This window comes from Dasypus novemcinctus, chromosome 26, assembly GCF_030445035.2.
Source record: "Dasypus novemcinctus isolate mDasNov1 chromosome 26, mDasNov1.1.hap2, whole genome shotgun sequence".
In the NCBI taxonomy this organism is placed as follows: Eukaryota; Metazoa; Chordata; class Mammalia; order Cingulata; family Dasypodidae; genus Dasypus; species Dasypus novemcinctus.
The window spans coordinates 23,904,974-23,923,249 of record NC_080698.1 but is presented as its reverse complement, the minus strand read 5'-3'; the positions used below and the strand labels follow the sequence as shown (position 1 = coordinate 23,923,249).

The 18,276-nt window shown below is 41.0% G+C and overlaps 1 protein-coding gene across 9 annotated transcripts in view; it reads left to right on the top strand.

The window, feature by feature from the left end:
- Window positions 1-756: 756 nt before the first annotated feature.
- CADPS (calcium dependent secretion activator) overlaps window positions 757-18,276 on the top strand; it is a 488,130-nt gene continuing 470,610 nt past the window's right edge. For all 9 annotated transcript variants that reach the window (XM_058288916.2, XM_058288912.2, XM_058288909.2 and 6 more), the window contains exon 1: window positions 757-1,294. In XM_058288916.2, the coding sequence (XP_058144899.1) occupies window positions 857-1,294 (438 nt within the window). In that variant the 5' untranslated portion in view covers window positions 757-856. The remainder of the gene's footprint in view (window positions 1,295-18,276) is intronic.

Below are 18,276 nucleotides of genomic sequence, written 5' to 3'. Positions count from 1 at the left end.
GTAGAGTAAATTGCGCAGAATCTGGGTTTTCACAGGTGGGATCAAAACACTGCCCTTCCCCACCCCCCACACCCCCCAAGTACGAAGAAGAGAACTGAGCCCCCTTTTTTTTCACCTTACGGATCTCAAAGACTTCCTCTTCCTCAATATAGCTTCTCCAAACAGACTCAGCTCTTCGTTGACAAGAAGCATCACTGGTTTCTATATTTCTTTTCCCTCCCCCAAGAACTTTTTGTTCGCGGGAAGGGGAGAGGGGTCGAGGTAGGGAGAGGCTGGACTCATGGAGGAAATTATCCATAAAGAGGAGGGGGTTAGGGAGCTGGGGAAGCGTGGGGGTCAATACTCAGGCTCTGAGGCTTCAGGGCACGCTCCGCGCTCTCCCCCTCTCCAGCCTTCCGCAGCCGCCCTTTCCGCCGCGGACACGGGAGAGTTAAGTCAATAAACACGTAAGCGCCGCTCCCTCCCCAATCGGCAAGATGCCTCTCCAGCTCTTGGCTGCATCGACAGCTTGCAACACTCGGCATCTTTTCTGGAGGCGCCTCCTTCAGCGGCTGCAGATGGCATCCGCCTGCGGACTCAGGGCTCGCAACTGACTCTCCCCCTTGTCCAGCTCGGGTCCACGGGCGCACCTCTCCCTTCCCCTCCTCCCCTGGCGCTCCCGGGTCTGCGCTCCGGATCGCAGCGCCCGGCGGAGTAGGCAGTCGCAGCGGCCGAGGCTGAGCCGCCGCGCGCTGGCTTCCTGATTTGGGGAGAAGCGCCCATTCGGGAGAGGAACCCCTAGGCTGCCTCCAGCGCCCCCCACTTTTGCACCCCAAACCGGGCTCCAGGGACCCCCGCCCCCTCCCCAGGCGCCACCATGCTGGACCCTTCGTCCAGCGAAGAGGAATCGGATGAGATCGTGGAGGAGGAGAGCGGCAAGGAGGTGCTCGGCTCGGCCGCGTCCGGCGCGCGCCTGTCTCCCAGCCGCACGAGCGAAGGTTCGGGTGGCGGCGCCGGCTTGGGGGGCGGCGGCGGCGCCGGGGCCGGGATGGGCACCGGCAGCGGCGGGACCAGCGGCGCGGGCAGCGGCGGCGGGGCCGGGGGTCTGCAGCCCAGCAGCCGCACAGGCGGCGGCCGGCCCTCCAGCCCCAGCCCGTCTGTGGTGAGCGAGAAGGAGAAGGAGGAGTTGGAGCGGCTGCAGAAGGAGGAGGAAGAGAGGAAGAAGAAGCTGCAGCTCTATGTGTTCGTGATGCGTTGCATCGCCTATCCTTTCAACGCCAAGCAGCCCACCGACATGGCTCGCCGGCAGCAGAAGGTAAGTGCGCCTGGGAGGCCCAGGGAGCCGCGCCGGGACGTCCCTAGGCGGGCGGGGCAAACAATGGGAGCTGGCGGCGCAGCTGGCGAGGACCGAAGGGAGGAGAAGAGGACCGCGCCCTGGGGAAGGGGCTGCGAGGCCCTGTCCCGAGAGTCCCGGGAGCTCCCCGGGGCCGGCGAGGGACCTGAAGCGCCACGCCGCGCGCCCGGGCCTCCTTTCCCCCCAGCATCGGGGAGCGAGGCAGGTTCCGCTTTGTGGCCTCGGGAGACACGAGGGGGTGACTTGCAGCCCCCGGTGCCCAGAGAGGCCTTGCTCACTTGCAGAGCTCCCAGCGCTCTCCAGCGGCGGGCGGCTGCGCTCAGCTCTGGGCCCGCCCTCCTGGGCGTGCGCTTCGCTGGCGGGGGCACTCGGCAGGAGGGGGCGCGGGTTGGGGAGGGAGACGAGCGCCTGGCAGCAGGGCTCGGCTCGCCAGGGCAAAGAGCAACCACGGGGACTGGCGGGAGAGAGCAAGCCAAGAAGGCGAAGCTTCCCGTGACACTGCGAAGAGCGTCCCTCTGTCGGCGCCGGGGTCAGCTGATCACGAACAAGGGTTGCCTAGGGGTCCTCGGGCACAGCGTCCCTGTGGCCTGAGTTCTCCTTTCCCCTTTCCTCTGCCGCACAGATCCCAGAGCAGGGCACGCCCTCCGGTCCTTCCTCCCGGGTCAGCTCCTCCACCTTCCTCCCTCTGACCCTTTACTCTTCCCAAGGTGACTTCGCCGCCACCTCCTGGCTCGCCAAGGCCCTTTAAGCCCTGCGGTTGCTGACTTGAAGTGTAGCGGCAAAAAGGCTCATAATTATAAGCATCAAAAGCTTTTTGAGTCTGAAGCTGGGGCAAGGCTTTGGACTGCCTTCAATGTGTGAAAGGTGCCTTTTTCCATACTCCAGACGGAGAAAGTAGGGGTGTGGTTACTGCAGGATAAGGGGCAGGCTGGGGGTTTCAGAAGAGAAAGTCGGGTATCCAGCTGAAGTGAGTTCATGAACAAAGTCAGCTTTCTGTTCCGTAGCTTTTAAGAATGAACCTGCCCCAAGTGAGCAATCAGACAAGCCATCAAGATTGTTTAAGACCAGTTCCTTAAAAGAGCGAATTTCGAGGTTGCTGCCATTTAAGACTGAATTGAATGTTGTTCTGGTAGGTGTCAGGTTTTCCTATCTTTAGTCACACTTATCTTGAGTTAGCACAGATTTGTTTGCTTTGTTGAGTATGTACATACACCACCCAGGGCTGCTGATTTATTCTGCCTGTCACAAGCTTGGGCATCAGTTTTATTAAACATAAAACTCATTTCCTGGTTGAGAAATAGCAGGTGGGCCATGCACACCACCAACACATCCCCCAGCCCTCCACACACACACACCTAAGAACTGCATTGGCTCCCCACAAGCCCTTTGTGTTTTTCAACCTTTGTTTTGGACACAATAGGGTGAAATTATCCTTAGAGAAGCAAGTTTTTTGGGGAAGTTCTTTTAAGGTTGAATGTTGGGTCCTTTTGTGCACAGACTGATATTTTGAATTAACAGCTTAGAATTATCGCCGTAATTGTATCTTTATGGGGAATTCTATCTCCAAAATGTGTCCCATTAGTAATAGCACCAAGCAAAGATGTCCTATTCCTTTGGCAATGAAAACTTGCCCCTTAAAGAAAAAAGAAAAAATAAATGGAAGTTCATCAGTCAAAAGTCTCTAGAGCTCTGTCCTATAAATAGATGTATAAGCCAGAATGGGAAAAGAAATCTATTCCCACAGAGACCCCTTCTGAACAGAGCATTCAGCTACCTGAGAAAGATCATCCTGAGGCCAAATTTTTTGGATCTGATTATGTTTTACCTGAATCCATTCAAAGATGAAGTTTTGAGGAGCAAGCTGGTTCTGGTTTTCTTTTTTTCCACAGGACCTTAACATCAGAGAGACTCCAGGGCAGATTGATGCATTTGGTCAAACTATTTTTAGTTATGGCAGCAAGCTAGTGCTATATATAACTATACCAGCAAAGCTACGCAGGAACTGTTGGCTACATTGGGAAGCTGAATATATACCCTTTTATTAGACAGGAAAACAGGCTTTTCCTTTGCAATATCTTTACATTTTAGTGCTTCTCTGGAAAGAGATGTTTTGTTGTTTTTCTCCAATTAGAACATTGATAGAAAAGAGAGTGATCATTCAAAGTAACTAAAAAGTTTGCAAAATGATTGTGGTAAAATTTAAAGTTAACAAATAAGATTTGATAAACTAAAATTAGTCTTGGAGAAATATAACCTAGTTATAAACTAAATATGAGTTGTATGGAATAAAAATGGATGAATTAGAAAAAGCCAGAGGAAAAATGATGTAGAGAAAGGAAGGGAATAGAGTGACATGGAGGGCAAAGAAGAGAATGAGAACGAGAGAAAACTGGCTATGAAAAGGAATTGCTGAATGTAGAGAAAAGAAAAAATCATATTGTACAGACTATAGTAAACTTAAGAAACTAAATAGTCTATAGATACCGGCTACCATTTTTCAAGTATGTATGAAGGATTTCACGTTGATTATGCTTTAAAATTGACTATTTTTAAAAACAGTTTTAGAGTTACAAAACAAACAGAACACAATACAGACAGTTCCCACATACTTGTACCCAGTTTTCCCTACTAACATTTTACAGTGGTATGTACTTTTGTTATAATTAATGAACCAATATTGATGCATCATTAAAATCCATAGTTTATCCAGATTTCCTTAGCTATTATCTAATTTCCTCTTTCTGTTAGATCATTTTTAATATAACCCTTATAACCCGAATACTATAGAAATTTCATCATTTGGAGGTATATTTCACTTGCATTGAATGTTTAGAACAGAACCCTGAGGTCAGAGAGGTATTCTAATTTGCCCAAAGCACTATGTAGATGGCTGATGAACAAGTGGTAATTGGAGAATGGGTCATTCTGATACCAAATCTTATTTTTAAAATATGACACATTGCCAGAAATATTCTGGGGGGGGAGGGAGATAGAACTATAACACATATAACTATAAGCACAATGTGTCAAGTGTGCTTCTTTACCAAAAGTTATTTATATTTGAGTTGAGTTGCCCCTGTCCCTTTGGGTACCTATGAAATAGTCAACATGGATACTTAGGTATTAGCCTCAAAGAACATGAATGAGAAAGAGAGAGGCTGTTAGCTGGTAAATCTGAATACAAGACCTTTGCCCACCTTTCTCTGTGGCTCAAGATAAAAGTAAAGTATTTTAGCTCAGAAGCACATTTGAGGGAGCAGCGGGAGAAGTTTCCATTGATGCAACAATTTCGATAATTACTTTGTTCCCTTTTACTGGAGTGCTCAGGCATTCCAACGACCTCCCAATTAAAAGAGGGTACTTCAAACAGACCATTCTAAAAATGTATTTCATCATTTGTAGGTGTATTTCACTTGCATTACTGTAAATCTGAATATAACATGATGGTAATTTGTTACCAAAGCAAAAACCAATCTACCAAACTGTCACATTATATGTCTTAGCAGCTCATACATGGTAATTTAAAAGACAGTTCTTTTCTTTGTTTTTCTTTTGTCACAACAGTAGAGTGAATACCTAGAAGTTGGCATGGCAAAGCCATACCATATGCCTCTGAATTATGTAGTAACGACGATGGGTGGCTACCTCATGTGAACTAGCTACTTCTAGATGTTGCCCAGAGAATGTAAAATCAGGCACTATAAACAATTACGTTTAATATTTATACAGACATAACTGGCTTTTTAAATTATGAATTATTCATAATGCCTGGATTACAAATAATCTAAAACACAAATATTGTGTGTGTACACGTGGATATGTGTACATGTTCATGTGTGTATACTTATATATGTGTGATGGAGGAAAATGGGAATCCTAAAAATGCTTCCACACTACAGGCTCTCCTGTTCTATTCAAGAGGCCTTTATGACCAGACCAAATATGTTTTCAGTTCAACCCACTTATTTCCATGCAATTTAGTTTATACCTGGCCATGAAATTATGGCTAAACTGAGTCATTGCTAGCAATAGAAATTCTTTACCCGTTTGCTTATTTGACTTTGTTATTTGGTCTTGAATCTAACGTCTTTATCATTCATGTAATTCAAGACCTGTGCTAGAAATTATGTATTTGTAAGCATGTATTTCTGTGTATTTTAAATCAATCGTAGTGATTCATTCAGATATACTTCGAGGCACTTGGGTTGGTTCCACTATTCCAAATTCTTAAGTTTGCTTTGCCAGTGCACCCTATGATTTTCATTTTAAAAATGAGAACTAGATGGCTGTTAGATCAGGTTTCCTTCAAACAGAATTATGTGTTCCTCACTTCACCAGGGGCAGAATTGAATTATTTAAATTTGCTCGTTGCTGCTCCCCCCTTCCCCCAGTCTCCTTGGTGCAGCAGGTAGGAACTGTTGTACATGGTACTAGCAGAAATATTCTGAGGAGGCAGAATACCAAAGAGATTCTTGTCTCATTACGCTCTTGGAATAGCCTTATATATTTATAAAACTGGTCTGAAGAACAAAAGAAATTAAATCTTTCATTCCTGAAGATTCTATTGTGCAAAGTGATAAAAGTCGGATAATTGAGAGATAGTTCCCCTGCAAAAGCAAATGGAATACACAATCACAAGCAATCACAGTGAAATATAATTAGTATTTGTGGTTTGGGGTCACAAGTCTGTAAAACAGAGACTGCAGTATTTAGGAGAGTTTAAGGAGCTTGGTATCACTAAAGTGCTCCATCAGTGAAGTTGTTCATTGTACCGAGCACTCCTCCTGACTTGGTATATCCAAAAGATAGCTGTAAGACATAGTTGCCAAACTGGAGGAACTTGGGTTCTAGTTCAGAAGATAAGACCTATACATGAGAATAAGAAAATATTTAATTTTAAGAGGCTGATGATGTGTGTTAAAGTTAGGGGAGTCTTGGAGAGAGAGAGAGTACAAAGGATTGAATATAATAGTGGGGAAATCTTCTTAGAGGAGGTAGACAAGGGTTAGGCCTTGAAGAATGAGTAAAATTTATTAAAGCATAGGGAAAGAGAGAGGTATTCCAGATTGGGAGAAGAGCATGAGGTAGCAGGAATTTGAAAGGAGTCATTTTTGGACACTATCTGTTAGATCTTTTTGTTCCAGGTGACAGAAAGCAGGTGACTAAAGGAAAAAAAAAAGAGCAGAGAAGATTTCTTGGTGCATATAATTGAAAAGTCCAGTACAGGTGTGACTTCAGTCATGGCTGGATCCAGGAGTTAAAATGACTCTTCTTGGATAGAACGAAGGAAACTTGCCGGGGAGGTGAAAAGGCATATTTTGAAACCTGTGTTTGCATTCAAACTTGACCACCAAAGAGACACTGCCCATAGGCAGGTCATTTTGTTTCAGGGGCAATTTTTCATCTGTCAAATAGGATGGGATGGGCCGGGGAGGTGGGGAAGAGGAAGCTGAAGATAATCTCTAATGTCTCCTTCAGAAGTAATAGTAGATGGTTCTTTCTGGAAAATGAGATTACTCATTACCAAGATTTATGAGTTCAATCAAACTTGCACTGGGTATGTTTTTTTTTTTACGTTACAATATAAGGTAGTGACTTCAAAGCATGTGAGGCAGTTAGAGATGACATTAGAGTTCAATTAGTCCAGCATCTAAATTTCCAGATGAGTAAATAGGATCTCAAAAGGTTACAGGACTTCAAAGTACGTGAGCAAGTGTACACTGGAGCCTATGAGATTGTACACAGTGGCCCACAAATGTATTGTGTTTACTTTACAAAACATTTTTCAATTAGTTCCCAACATTGAAAAATATCAAGATATTTCGGGTAAAATTTTGAGTTTTGGGCTTCTCTTATACTTGGAAGATATGGCAACACTGGACCTTAGTTTTTATAAAGGTTTTGTAAAAGGAAATAGAAATAAGGCTAATCAGCTATCACTTAAATCAGTGTTAACCACGTCGAACTAAAATTATATGTGCTCTAAGTGGAACACCGTATATCTGTGACAGTAGGACATTGGCTCTCTGGTTCTAGACAGCACCATCTTCTTGCCACTGCTGCACAGATCTCGATGGTCTGACCTTGGCTTCTGTAATACAGCTAATGAAACTATCTGGATTTTGGAACTCTATGTTCTGTGTCTCTTGCAACTGTGACAGTTTCCCTGTTAAGATCTGATTTATAGTTTCTACAGAATAGGAGGACTGACACTCAGAATTACCTTATTACGTTTTCATTGGCCATGCAAACACGAGGTAGAATTGCTCCTCTGTTGCTAACAGGTAAGGAAAGAAGGACAACATCAACTAATGGTTTGATTTCAGGCAACCAGGACACTCAAGCTCTGGTGTTGCTATTGACATCTTGAGAGAGAAGCAGTGAAGCATAGTGATCAAGAGAACAGACTCTGAAGCCAGAATGCCTAGGTTTCCTTCCTGCTCATACCCATAACTGAAACTGTGTGTTCTTGGGCAACTAACTTACATTCTCTGAGGCTCCTTTTATTCATCCATAAAATGGTAATAGAAGTAGTACCTCCATAATGGGTTCTTGTGAAAATTAAGTGAGAAAATACAAGTAAATCTCTTAGGAGAGTGCCTGGCATATGGTTTGTGCTATGTAAGTTAGTTCAAGTTATTGCTAAATTGATGTGTTCAATGTTGTGCTACATTGTTTTTGTTTTTGTTTAATCTATGAAAGGACTGAGCAAGCTAATGTATGTAAAGTACTGGCCATAGCAAGTACTTTATCTTCATTACTGACATAATCAGACCTAGAAGGCAGGAAGTTATGATTATAACATTGTCTACAAAACAGAAGGCATGGAGGATACAATACATACCTGATTTTCTTTCATTGTAAGCTGCTTATCTTTCTGGATATCTTTAGGATATAAATAATCCATAACTACAGGGCTTTTGCATATTTTATGTTGTAATAAGAATGATGGGTGCAAAATATCTGTAAAAAAAGTAAATCTGCTTCATAGTTATAGACTTTTCTGATACTTTTCCCCAAAGGGAAAATTACCCTTGCTATTGCATTCCTTTTATTAACAAGTGGGGGATACATTGAAAAGTTTGAAAAATACATTAAATTATCATTATCAAGCATTCCAATCTGCCAGCTACTTTTCTAAAATCGAGAGATGTGGAGCAAATGGGTAATATCCTTTCAGCAGCCAATGGAAGGAAAATACCAACTTATGTGAAGTGGCACTTCTCAGAGTAACTTCACTTCCACGGAGTAGGAAAGTTGTGAGCCATTTTGAACTTAACTCTTCTTATCCTTAAGTGTCCCAGGGGCACATGCTAAATTGCAAATCTTCCAGGGGCTTTGTTTTCAAAAAGCACCACAACTTCTCTAATAAAGGAAAAAAAAAAAAAAAAGAAATACAAAACAAAAAAGACAATGGAATTTTGGCAAACATGTAGAGTAGTAGGGAGAATCTATTGTGCCACTTGAGAAAGCAAAGGGAAAACATTGAAAATTCTTGCAAATAATTATGCCTTCTGTTGCCCATGCAAAAATAAAAGAAGAAGAAGAAGAAGGAAAAAAAAAAAAGCCTTTTGGTAGATGGTAGACATAGAGTTGTTAAGCAAATGAGTTGAAATATATCTTGAACATCTACTTCGGCAATTTTTCTGACAAGTACAGCAACTGTTGTATATAAGGCAGAGTGTCGTAACATACTGTGTTCAAAACATTTCTTGGGCTCCTCCATATTCAATTTTTGTTTGTTACACATCACCAGACAACATTGTTCTGAGCCTCTTCTGCATACAAGAAACTCACTAGATCTTGTAGGAAAAATATCCAAAGACATTTTAGACAGCCTTCCTGACATCCAGGATCCTAGCAATCTGGTTGAGAAGTGGGACACACCTAAGTAGACTGTAACTTCAGGTTAAGGCAGGAAATGGTAAATGTCTGTCTCTTACATACTCTTGTTTTCCAGGGCTCTGTCTTTTCTTTTCTTCTCATCTCACTATATACCATCTTTAGGCAACCTCATCACTAATGATGGCTTTAGCTACTAGCATCTCTACCCCTAAAATGCCTAAATCTTTATCTCTAGCTCAGCACCTCTCCAGACCATAAAACCCACATGTCTAGAAGCTTGCATCATTGCTGGTAAACATGTGGTCCACGGACTGGTGTAGGTCAGTGAACTCTTGGTTACAAGTCCACATGAGATAAAGAATGTATGCCAGAATATTAATTGATGAGTAGCGTCCTTCAAGAAAGTCTTGCAAAAAAAAAAAAAAAAAAAAAAAATCAGTTGAACAGTATTAGTGATGAAGCTGATGTAATTTCTGGCACAAGCTTATTATCTTAGTGAGAAACCAGTAACAAAGAATTCACTGATTACACAGGTCTACAGGCCACATTTTGAAGATCATTGACCTCCATGATGTCTACTCTAAGTTGCCCTCAAACTCCTCAACAATAACCTTTATCTTCTCACTTAAATTCTTTCCCCCTCTGTTTTCTAACTCAGTGAATGGCACAGTGACTATACTCCAAGTTATTAAAGGCATAAATGTGCAACTTAACTTCAGCCTTTACTATTGCTTGTCTTCACCACTGAGGAATGCATGATTCTTATTGATGTTCTTCCTAAGAAAACTTTCATCTCTTTCTCCTCTTCCTCTCCATCACTGATATCCTGCTTTAGGCCCTCATGATTTCTTGCATGGATTTTTGCAACAGCTTCCTAACTTTTCCCTGCCCCCATCCTTGCCACCAGTCCACCCAGCCACCAGGGTCATCATTCTGAGGAACAAATCCAACCATGATCCTTCCTGCTTAGAATTCTTCCGTAGCTTTTTATTGCCCACACAGAGTAATTTCTAAACCTATTTCATAGCGTAAGCGTAACTTGGTCCTCCCTCCCTCCCTAGGCTCAACTCCTCCACTTTTCCTGTACACACTCAGCTTCACCCCGTTAAGCCACTTGCCATCCACAGGTGTTCTATGCTCCCTCATGATTCAGTGTATTTGCACGTGCCAATCCCCTTGCTTGCAATGCCCTCCCCACCTTGCCTTCCACCACTCTCCCAGGTAGACTATGACAATCATTATAAAGAACAGGACTAAATAGTGAACATTTGGTGGATGTGCTCCAGCCGGCACTCTTAACCATGTCCTGTATTAAATACACAGGAACATTTAGCACATCTTACTTCAACATGTACCTGTTTCTCCTGACTCTAATATCTCCAGGTGCATCTGATAGTGAGTATACATAATAGGTGCTGAATAAATAGTTGCTTCATGAATTCATAATTATTGGATTCATGGTTATTTAGAAGAAAGATTTACATGCATTTACAGCATGTTTGCCAAGATGACCTCATTTCTTCTTTAAAACAACATTTTTAAGTCAGTGGGACTTGCATGATAAATCCTTGTTCTGTATGGGGCAAAACTGAGGGGCAGAGAGGCTGGCTGGAACAAACTTTAGAACCCCAACCAGGACTTTTAACTGTCCAGAGCTCTTTTCACTGTCCTGCTGGTCTCAGATTTACAATCGGAATAGACTGGGCCATTGCAGACTTTTGAAGGCCATAATGACTCATACTTTTAGAGGCTCCCCCACTCCTAACAAATATAATAAAAATTCACCTCACATCCCACATCAATTGAATATTTTTATCATAAAAACCTGGGATCTATCTTTTGAGTCTCACTTTTGAAACTGTCTTTGTAACTTATTTGGTTAACGACTGACTAGGAATCAAAGTTGCATTCTCAGGAATCCTTTCATATTGAAAAAGCCAAACTTCACAATTTTTTCCCAAACATTGTTTTATTTTATGAGTATTCAACAATTAATGGAGTTTGTTTAGAAGTCATTTGACTGAATATTTATTCCTTTTCAGTTTTCTCTTTACACTTTGGAGATAATACATTTTATTTAAGATCTTAGCCATTTTTTAAGACCGTTGGAAAGTTCCAAGTCCTCCTCACCTTGCCTGTTGCCTAACAGATAAACTATTCTTATGCCAGGCTTGGTGGAAGAAGTGGCATTTGAATTAAGCCTCAAGTTGGCTGAGAAGATCAAAGGATGGGGATGTGACATATTTTGGCAGGAAGAATGATACTTTCAGGTATTCAGAGATGAGACAATGCAGAGCAAGTCTGAAGACCTCTAAACAGGCAAACATGACTACATAAGGCTCCCCTAGTGGGGATGAAAGAAATAAGAACAAAATTGACTCCTGAGCCAGGATAAGGGGTTTGTATTAGTTTCCTGTGTCTGCCCTAAGAGTAACCACAAACTGGTAGGCATAAAACTACAGAAATTTATTCTCACAGTTTTGGAGGCTAAAAGTCTAAAATGAGAGTGTGAGCAGGGCCATTCTCTCCCTGAAGGCTCGAACCTTCCTTGCCTCTTCCTAGCTTCCAACAGGAACCGGCAATCCCTGCCATTCCTTGGCTTTTGGCAGCAAGACTCCAGGCTCTGCCTCTTCCTTCACGTGCCCATCTGCCCCTGTGTCTGTCCACATTTCCCTCTTCTTGTAAGGACACCAGTTACATTGGATTTAGGGCCCACCCTAACGTGATATGACCTCATCTTGATTCTATCTGCAAAGCCATTTCCAAATACAGTCACATTTGCAGGTTCTAGGTGGACAAGGCATTTTGGGGGAACACTATTCAACTCAGTACCAGGGTTCAGGAGGCTTTATTCTGCTGGCAGTGGAGAACCGCTGGAAAATCCTAAGCAGGGCAGTGATGTGACCAAGGTAGTATTTTAAGAAGATTAATCTAGACAAGGTGTGTGGAAGATACTGAGAAGGGAAGGAAAGGAGGAGGGCAAGTGCCTTCACATTGTGAGAAAAGGTCATGAATTCAGCATGAATGTTTTATCCAGCACAGATAACGTTTAGAGTCTTGTATAGAAAATCTTAGAAAATTATTGCCCGTATGTAGACATGCCTTGAATCAATAGTTCAAAGGTGTTTCATTAGAGCAATTGTTGATTCTTGTCTTAATTTTACTAGAGTAACTTTTATGTATTCGCCGTAATGTGTGGAGTATGAATGTTCATTTCTCTTCTTACAAATTTTTAAAAATGTGAAGCAAGGTGCCTGCCCTTTAAATATATTGCATTTCAGTGTCCAGTATTCTGAACACCTTCCTGTGCAGGCTCAAAAACACTCCTGTATAACATGCAGAACACACTACTGGGACAAAGAGCATAGAGCAGAACCTGGTGTAATTGTAGAAAATGTACTTGAGCTTCCATTTCCTATTCCCCCTGCTCTGGAGAACTCAGATTGAGTTTATTCTGGCTCCAAGAGGTCAAAGACCTCACAATATGCCCAGGTTTATATTAAGCCCACAAGAGGACAGGAGAGGGGTCCTGGCTTCTAACGTATGCTTAGGGCCTAGAGAGGCAATTTCTGAGAGGGCTCAAGCAGACCAAAAGAGAATCTTGGGTTTGTCCCTTATCACCAAATGATTCCATCCCCCAAACCAATCTAAATTTATTTAGGAATCTAGGAGAGAAGATAAATTCAGGTTTCCTGACCTTCATCACTCCTCCCCAAATGGAAGGATTCAAATCTTAGTGGTAAGAGTTGAGAAAAGTTATTAGCCCGCATTTATTAGTAGTCAGAGTCACTTACTTTAAGAGGGAAATATAATGTTCCTGATCATCTCTCTTGGTACATTCTTAGGTACTATTGTCTCTTCAATCTCTTGTCTGCTAATTGATAGGGTAAGACTTGAATCTGGGGATGGGGGTGAGAAAGGCTAACCTTCCAAAGTTCTGCCAGTAAAGAGGGGTTTTATTTTCCATTTGTCATTGCTATCCGTGTGTATAGCTCCTCGAAGAGAATAAGTGACCTCGCTCTCTAAGATAAGATTCGGGGATTCCTGGTCACTAGGTTGTTATACCATCCTGAAGGCTTCTGAACACCACATTAAATACGAGAGGGCTTCCTGGAGGACGTTGCATTGCAGCAGAGGAACAGGCAGGATTTGAACCTGGTCAGGAAGTGGGGAGAGAATAGGTATTCTTGGGACAGCATGAGCAGAGGCACAGAAGCAAAACGCAGCTAGAACAAAGAGCGCATAAGAGACATAAAGCCAAAAAGACAGGTTGGGACCAGATAGTGGTAAACATCTTCCAAAGTCTAGTGAACATCTAGTCTTTGTCAGTTTTTCTTGATTCCACGGGGAGTAGGGAACCTTTGTAAATGATCTGTACCCCTGAATAGGTCCAAGGAACTACCACTGAACTGAGGCATAAGTCCCATCAAAGATAATGCAGACATCTGGGTGATTGCCAAATGGAAGGCGATTGGCTTTGACCTTGTCTTAAAGTAATGTGCTTTCCCATAACGCACTCCAAGTCTTAAAAATTTCCTAAGAATATTGTCAACAAGCACAGTGTCTTATTTGTAAAGGAAATGCTCCAAAAGTTTTCCATGACCAGGTTAGAAACATCTTCTGATGAGTTTTGACAAATGCCCCACATCATTTGCCAGCTTTCCTGTTAGCCTAGCAATGGAAACAAGAAAAGGATTTTTTTCCTACTATCTACCTTCCACAGGCCTCCTATGTATTGTGTATTAAGAATTCAGCATAATAGACCTTCAAAGTGAACAAACACTGGTTAAGATTTGTACTTGTTTTAATTAATCCAAACACATTTATGCTACCCTTCCCCCTGAGGTGGCCATTCTGAACAACTGTGGATCTGCATTTTAGTCCAAAGAGCATTTTCATATTTTCTCCTCCATTTCTATGTGCCGAGAGTGCAAAGCTGTCTTTTAGTCAATATTCAATTAGGATTTGAGTCAGAACACTGCTTTTGAGTATTGAGCTCTTACAGGGAGGCTGTACTGTAGTCGCTTGCTCCCACTTCCATTTGCTTATGTGCAGAAAACAATCCAGCATTTTCCACTAAATAAATAAATGGAGGTCTCCTGCAGCATAAGGTACATATTATGCCAAATTACAATGCCTGTTCATTTCCTTAGGACCTGGCAATAAATGACAGCATTAGAGGTTAGAAAAGGACCCTTGGAAAGGAAAACCAAGTTCAACATCACACATACTGCAGAAGGCAACATTTGAGAGAGATTTGATCCATAACATTCCCCTTTTCTCCATCCCAGTAAAAATTCTGTGCATTTCTGTTTTGTGTCATGATCCAAATGCTTTTATGCAAAGCTTCCTCTAATCATTATCCTTTGGCATATTCTATTGTTTCCAGCACAATCTATTACTCAGTACTATCTTTGTCATTGAGCTATAGTTACAGAACATGCAAAAAATAATCTCCTAGGATTATTTAAAATCCTAACAAAGATGTTCTACAAATATGATAGCAACAAAGACATCTAGTGAATGTAATCATTTTGTTTGGTTTTATATACAGCAAAGTAACCTACCTACTTGAAAATCCTAATCTTTAGGGACAATAGCAATACAAAATAGTTATTTTACATTGAATGAAAAATTTGCACGTTCCATAATTGAAAACTCGTATGAACAATGCATATAAATAAACTGATGTGTGTAGTCTGCAAACATATCTAATGAATTTAATCTATGTGACTACCCAATTGAGATGCTTCAAGTGAAGCTTTCTGTTACACCTTGTAAATAGAATAAAATCTGTACATCCTGTTTTTAATAGACACTACTGGTTACCTACCTCACTGTCACGCCCACTTCTAAATAGAATTATACTTTTTTCAGACATCTACGCCATTCCCAGCTTCAGAAATAGGTACATATTAGACTAAACCCATTTAGTGTACTGGAAATGTAATTGATTCATGGGTGACCATGTAATGTCAGTTGATCCAGTCAAACTGAAGGGAACTGCTTTCACTCCATGCTTGGGAGGGAGGTTTCAGTCCTATCCTAACTATTATAACCAAGAAAACATTTATTGGGATTTCTACTGCCAGCCATTTTAGAATCATGAGGATACCCAATTTAGGCATAAGCCATTGCTAAAGTTAACAAAGTAGTTGAAGGATGGAAATTGCTTGAGTTTTTGATGATAGTATTTTGCCACAACATTGAACCAGACCTGGAGCCCACTTTCTTTCTGGATTTTTGATAATGTAGTAATTCCCCTTGTGTAAGGTGATTTGAGTTGAGCTTTCCTTATTTGCAGCCAAAACTAGTCTACCTGATATGGCTTTTCTCTTCAAAACAGGAATTATAAGGGCTTGAATAATGAGATCTTAACTCTCTATTGTATGTTACATATTTAGATTCTTATCACGTAAGAAGCAAAATAAGAATTATTACCTCTTAACTTTAGGCATCATTTAGCAAAAATGTATAAATTGATTAGTTATAACTAATATCTAAGCACAAGATTAATTTTTATTACAACTAAAAACAGATAAGTAAATTGAGTTCCATGACATAGTCCTCATTTTGACCTAAGATGACTGCTTTACATATTTTTCTGTAAACAAAAATAACTCATACTTATTACAGGAAAGCAAAGAATATGTAAATATATACAATAGAAGTTAAAAATAATCCCCCAATGCCAGTACCTAAAGACAACCACCATGCATATAAAATATCTCTATATTTATATGGATATATATTGATATTACGTATGCTTTTACATAAAATCAATAATTCTATACATTTTATTTTATAACCTGCTTTTGTTTTTTGCACAACAGTAAATAAAAGGAAATATTTTCATGTCAGTAAATATGAAACTATGCCATCCTTTTAAATGGCTATGTAGCAGTCCACTTGATGAATGTACCATAATGTATTTAACCACTGGTCTATTGATTATTTTCTATTTTTTGCTACTATATGCATCCTACAGTGAGCATCTTTTGTGTACATTTATTTCTATACTTCTCCAAATTTGTTTGTCCTTACTATAAAGAATATGTACTTTTAAAACTTTGATACCAATTTCCAAATTACTTTTCATAGCATCTGTAAAAATTTACTCTTACAAGTGGATCATAAGCTTGTCTGGCTCCCCATGGTAACACTAGACATTGCTTATTTCAGTTTTGCCAGTCTAATCCATGACTTAAAATTGCCTTTTCGCATTTTTATCCCCTCTTTGTTTCTTCTTTTACAAATTCCATTATATAGCCCATCCATTTTTCAGTTTCTTATTTATTTTTAAGAGCTCTTTATATTTTAGTGGTAATAACACTTTCTTATATGTGTGCAATTATTTTTTCTATCTTATGATATTAGACTTTTTATGTTTATTTTAGCAGAACAGAATTTCTTTTAATGTAGTAAAATCTATCCAGTTTTCCCTATTATGGTTTCTGTGTTTTATGCACTGAAAGACTTTCTCCAGAGATTATAAAATAATTGCCCACACATGTTTTCCTTTACTGCTTTTGTATGGTTTCATTTTTCACCTTTACATTTTTGACTCATCTGAAATTTATGTTGGTGTAATGAATGAAATATGAGATCAACTTATTTTTCTTTCCAAAAATGACTAGCAGTTCTCAACATCCTAGATTTAAAAATCTGTTTGCTCTCCACTTATTCTAAAGGCTTCTGTCTTAGTTTACCAAGGTTTTTGTAACAGGAATTTATTCTCACAGTAACAAGGAGGCCAAACAACTGGACAGCCTAACCTAGGCAAGTTGACACATGAAATTAACCATCATAGCCTCCTTTATCAAACACGCTAAATTAATATTAGTATTTAAGTTTATATTTGAGCTCTCCATAGAATGCCATTGATCTGGGAAGCGGACTTGGCCCAGTGGTTGGGGCGTCATTCTACCACATGGGAGGTCGGCGGTTCAAACCCTGGGCCTCCTTGACCCATGTGGAGCTGGCCCATGTGCAGTGCTGATGTGCGCAGGGAGTGCCCTGCCATGCAGGGGTGTCCCCCACGTGGGGGAGCCCCATGCACAAGGAGTGCGCCTGTAGGGAGAGCCGCCCAGTGCGAAAAAAGTGCAGCCTGCCCAGGAATGGCGCCGCACACAAGGAGAGCTGACACAATAGGATGACGCAACAAAAAGAAACACAGATTCCCGTGCTGCTGACAACAGCAGAAGCGGACAAAGAGGAAGACACAGCAAATAGACACTGAGAACAGACAGCGGGGGTGAGTGGGGGGGAGGGGAGAGAAATAAATAAATAAATAAATCTTTAAAAAAAATTATGAATGCCATCGATTTAACTTTCCCTCCCTATACCACTACCACTATGATTATATTACTGTAGCTTTATGAAATGTTTTAGGTTGTATTATTCGAGAAGTTCCTTCTATTACACATTCTGACTCTTCTTGCATTTTTTATTTTTTATATTCTTTGGGAAAATGATTTTTCAATGATTATGTCCATTCTAAAGTAAAAAAAATAAATTAAAAAGTGGATTTTGATTGGAATGCCACAGCATCTATAAATTAATGCAGGGATCACTGGCATCTTTATGACATTGAATCTTCCTGTTCACAATCTAGGAAAATCTCTGCATTAATTAAAAAACTTTCAATGTACCTCAGTTTCTTGTCATAGTTTTTAACATGTAAGTCCTAAATATTTATTGCTGAATTTCTTATTAGTGAAATTATAACATTTATTAACTGATCCCCACCTACCTGCTCCCTGCATTAACGGAAAATCTCTATTCCCCCTGCCCCAGGGTAATCAGATACTCTCTAATACACCTGGGTCCTTTGCTCCCATCAGCTGGGTGTGCGTGAGTCGGGAGTTACTGTGCATCCCAAACCTGTGTAAACTAGCTTCAGCTGTCCTTGCACTGCCCTAACATTTAAATATTCTGTAACTTGATGAGCTATGGGTATGAAAGGAAAGGGTAATCTTCACTTACGTTAACCAGATTGATTGCTTTGGGAAGATTCAATTATAATATGTCAAAAGAAATGTTATGAAACTATCAGGCAAAACGACAGTAAAATTTTGGCCCAAAAGTCATGAAAAGCT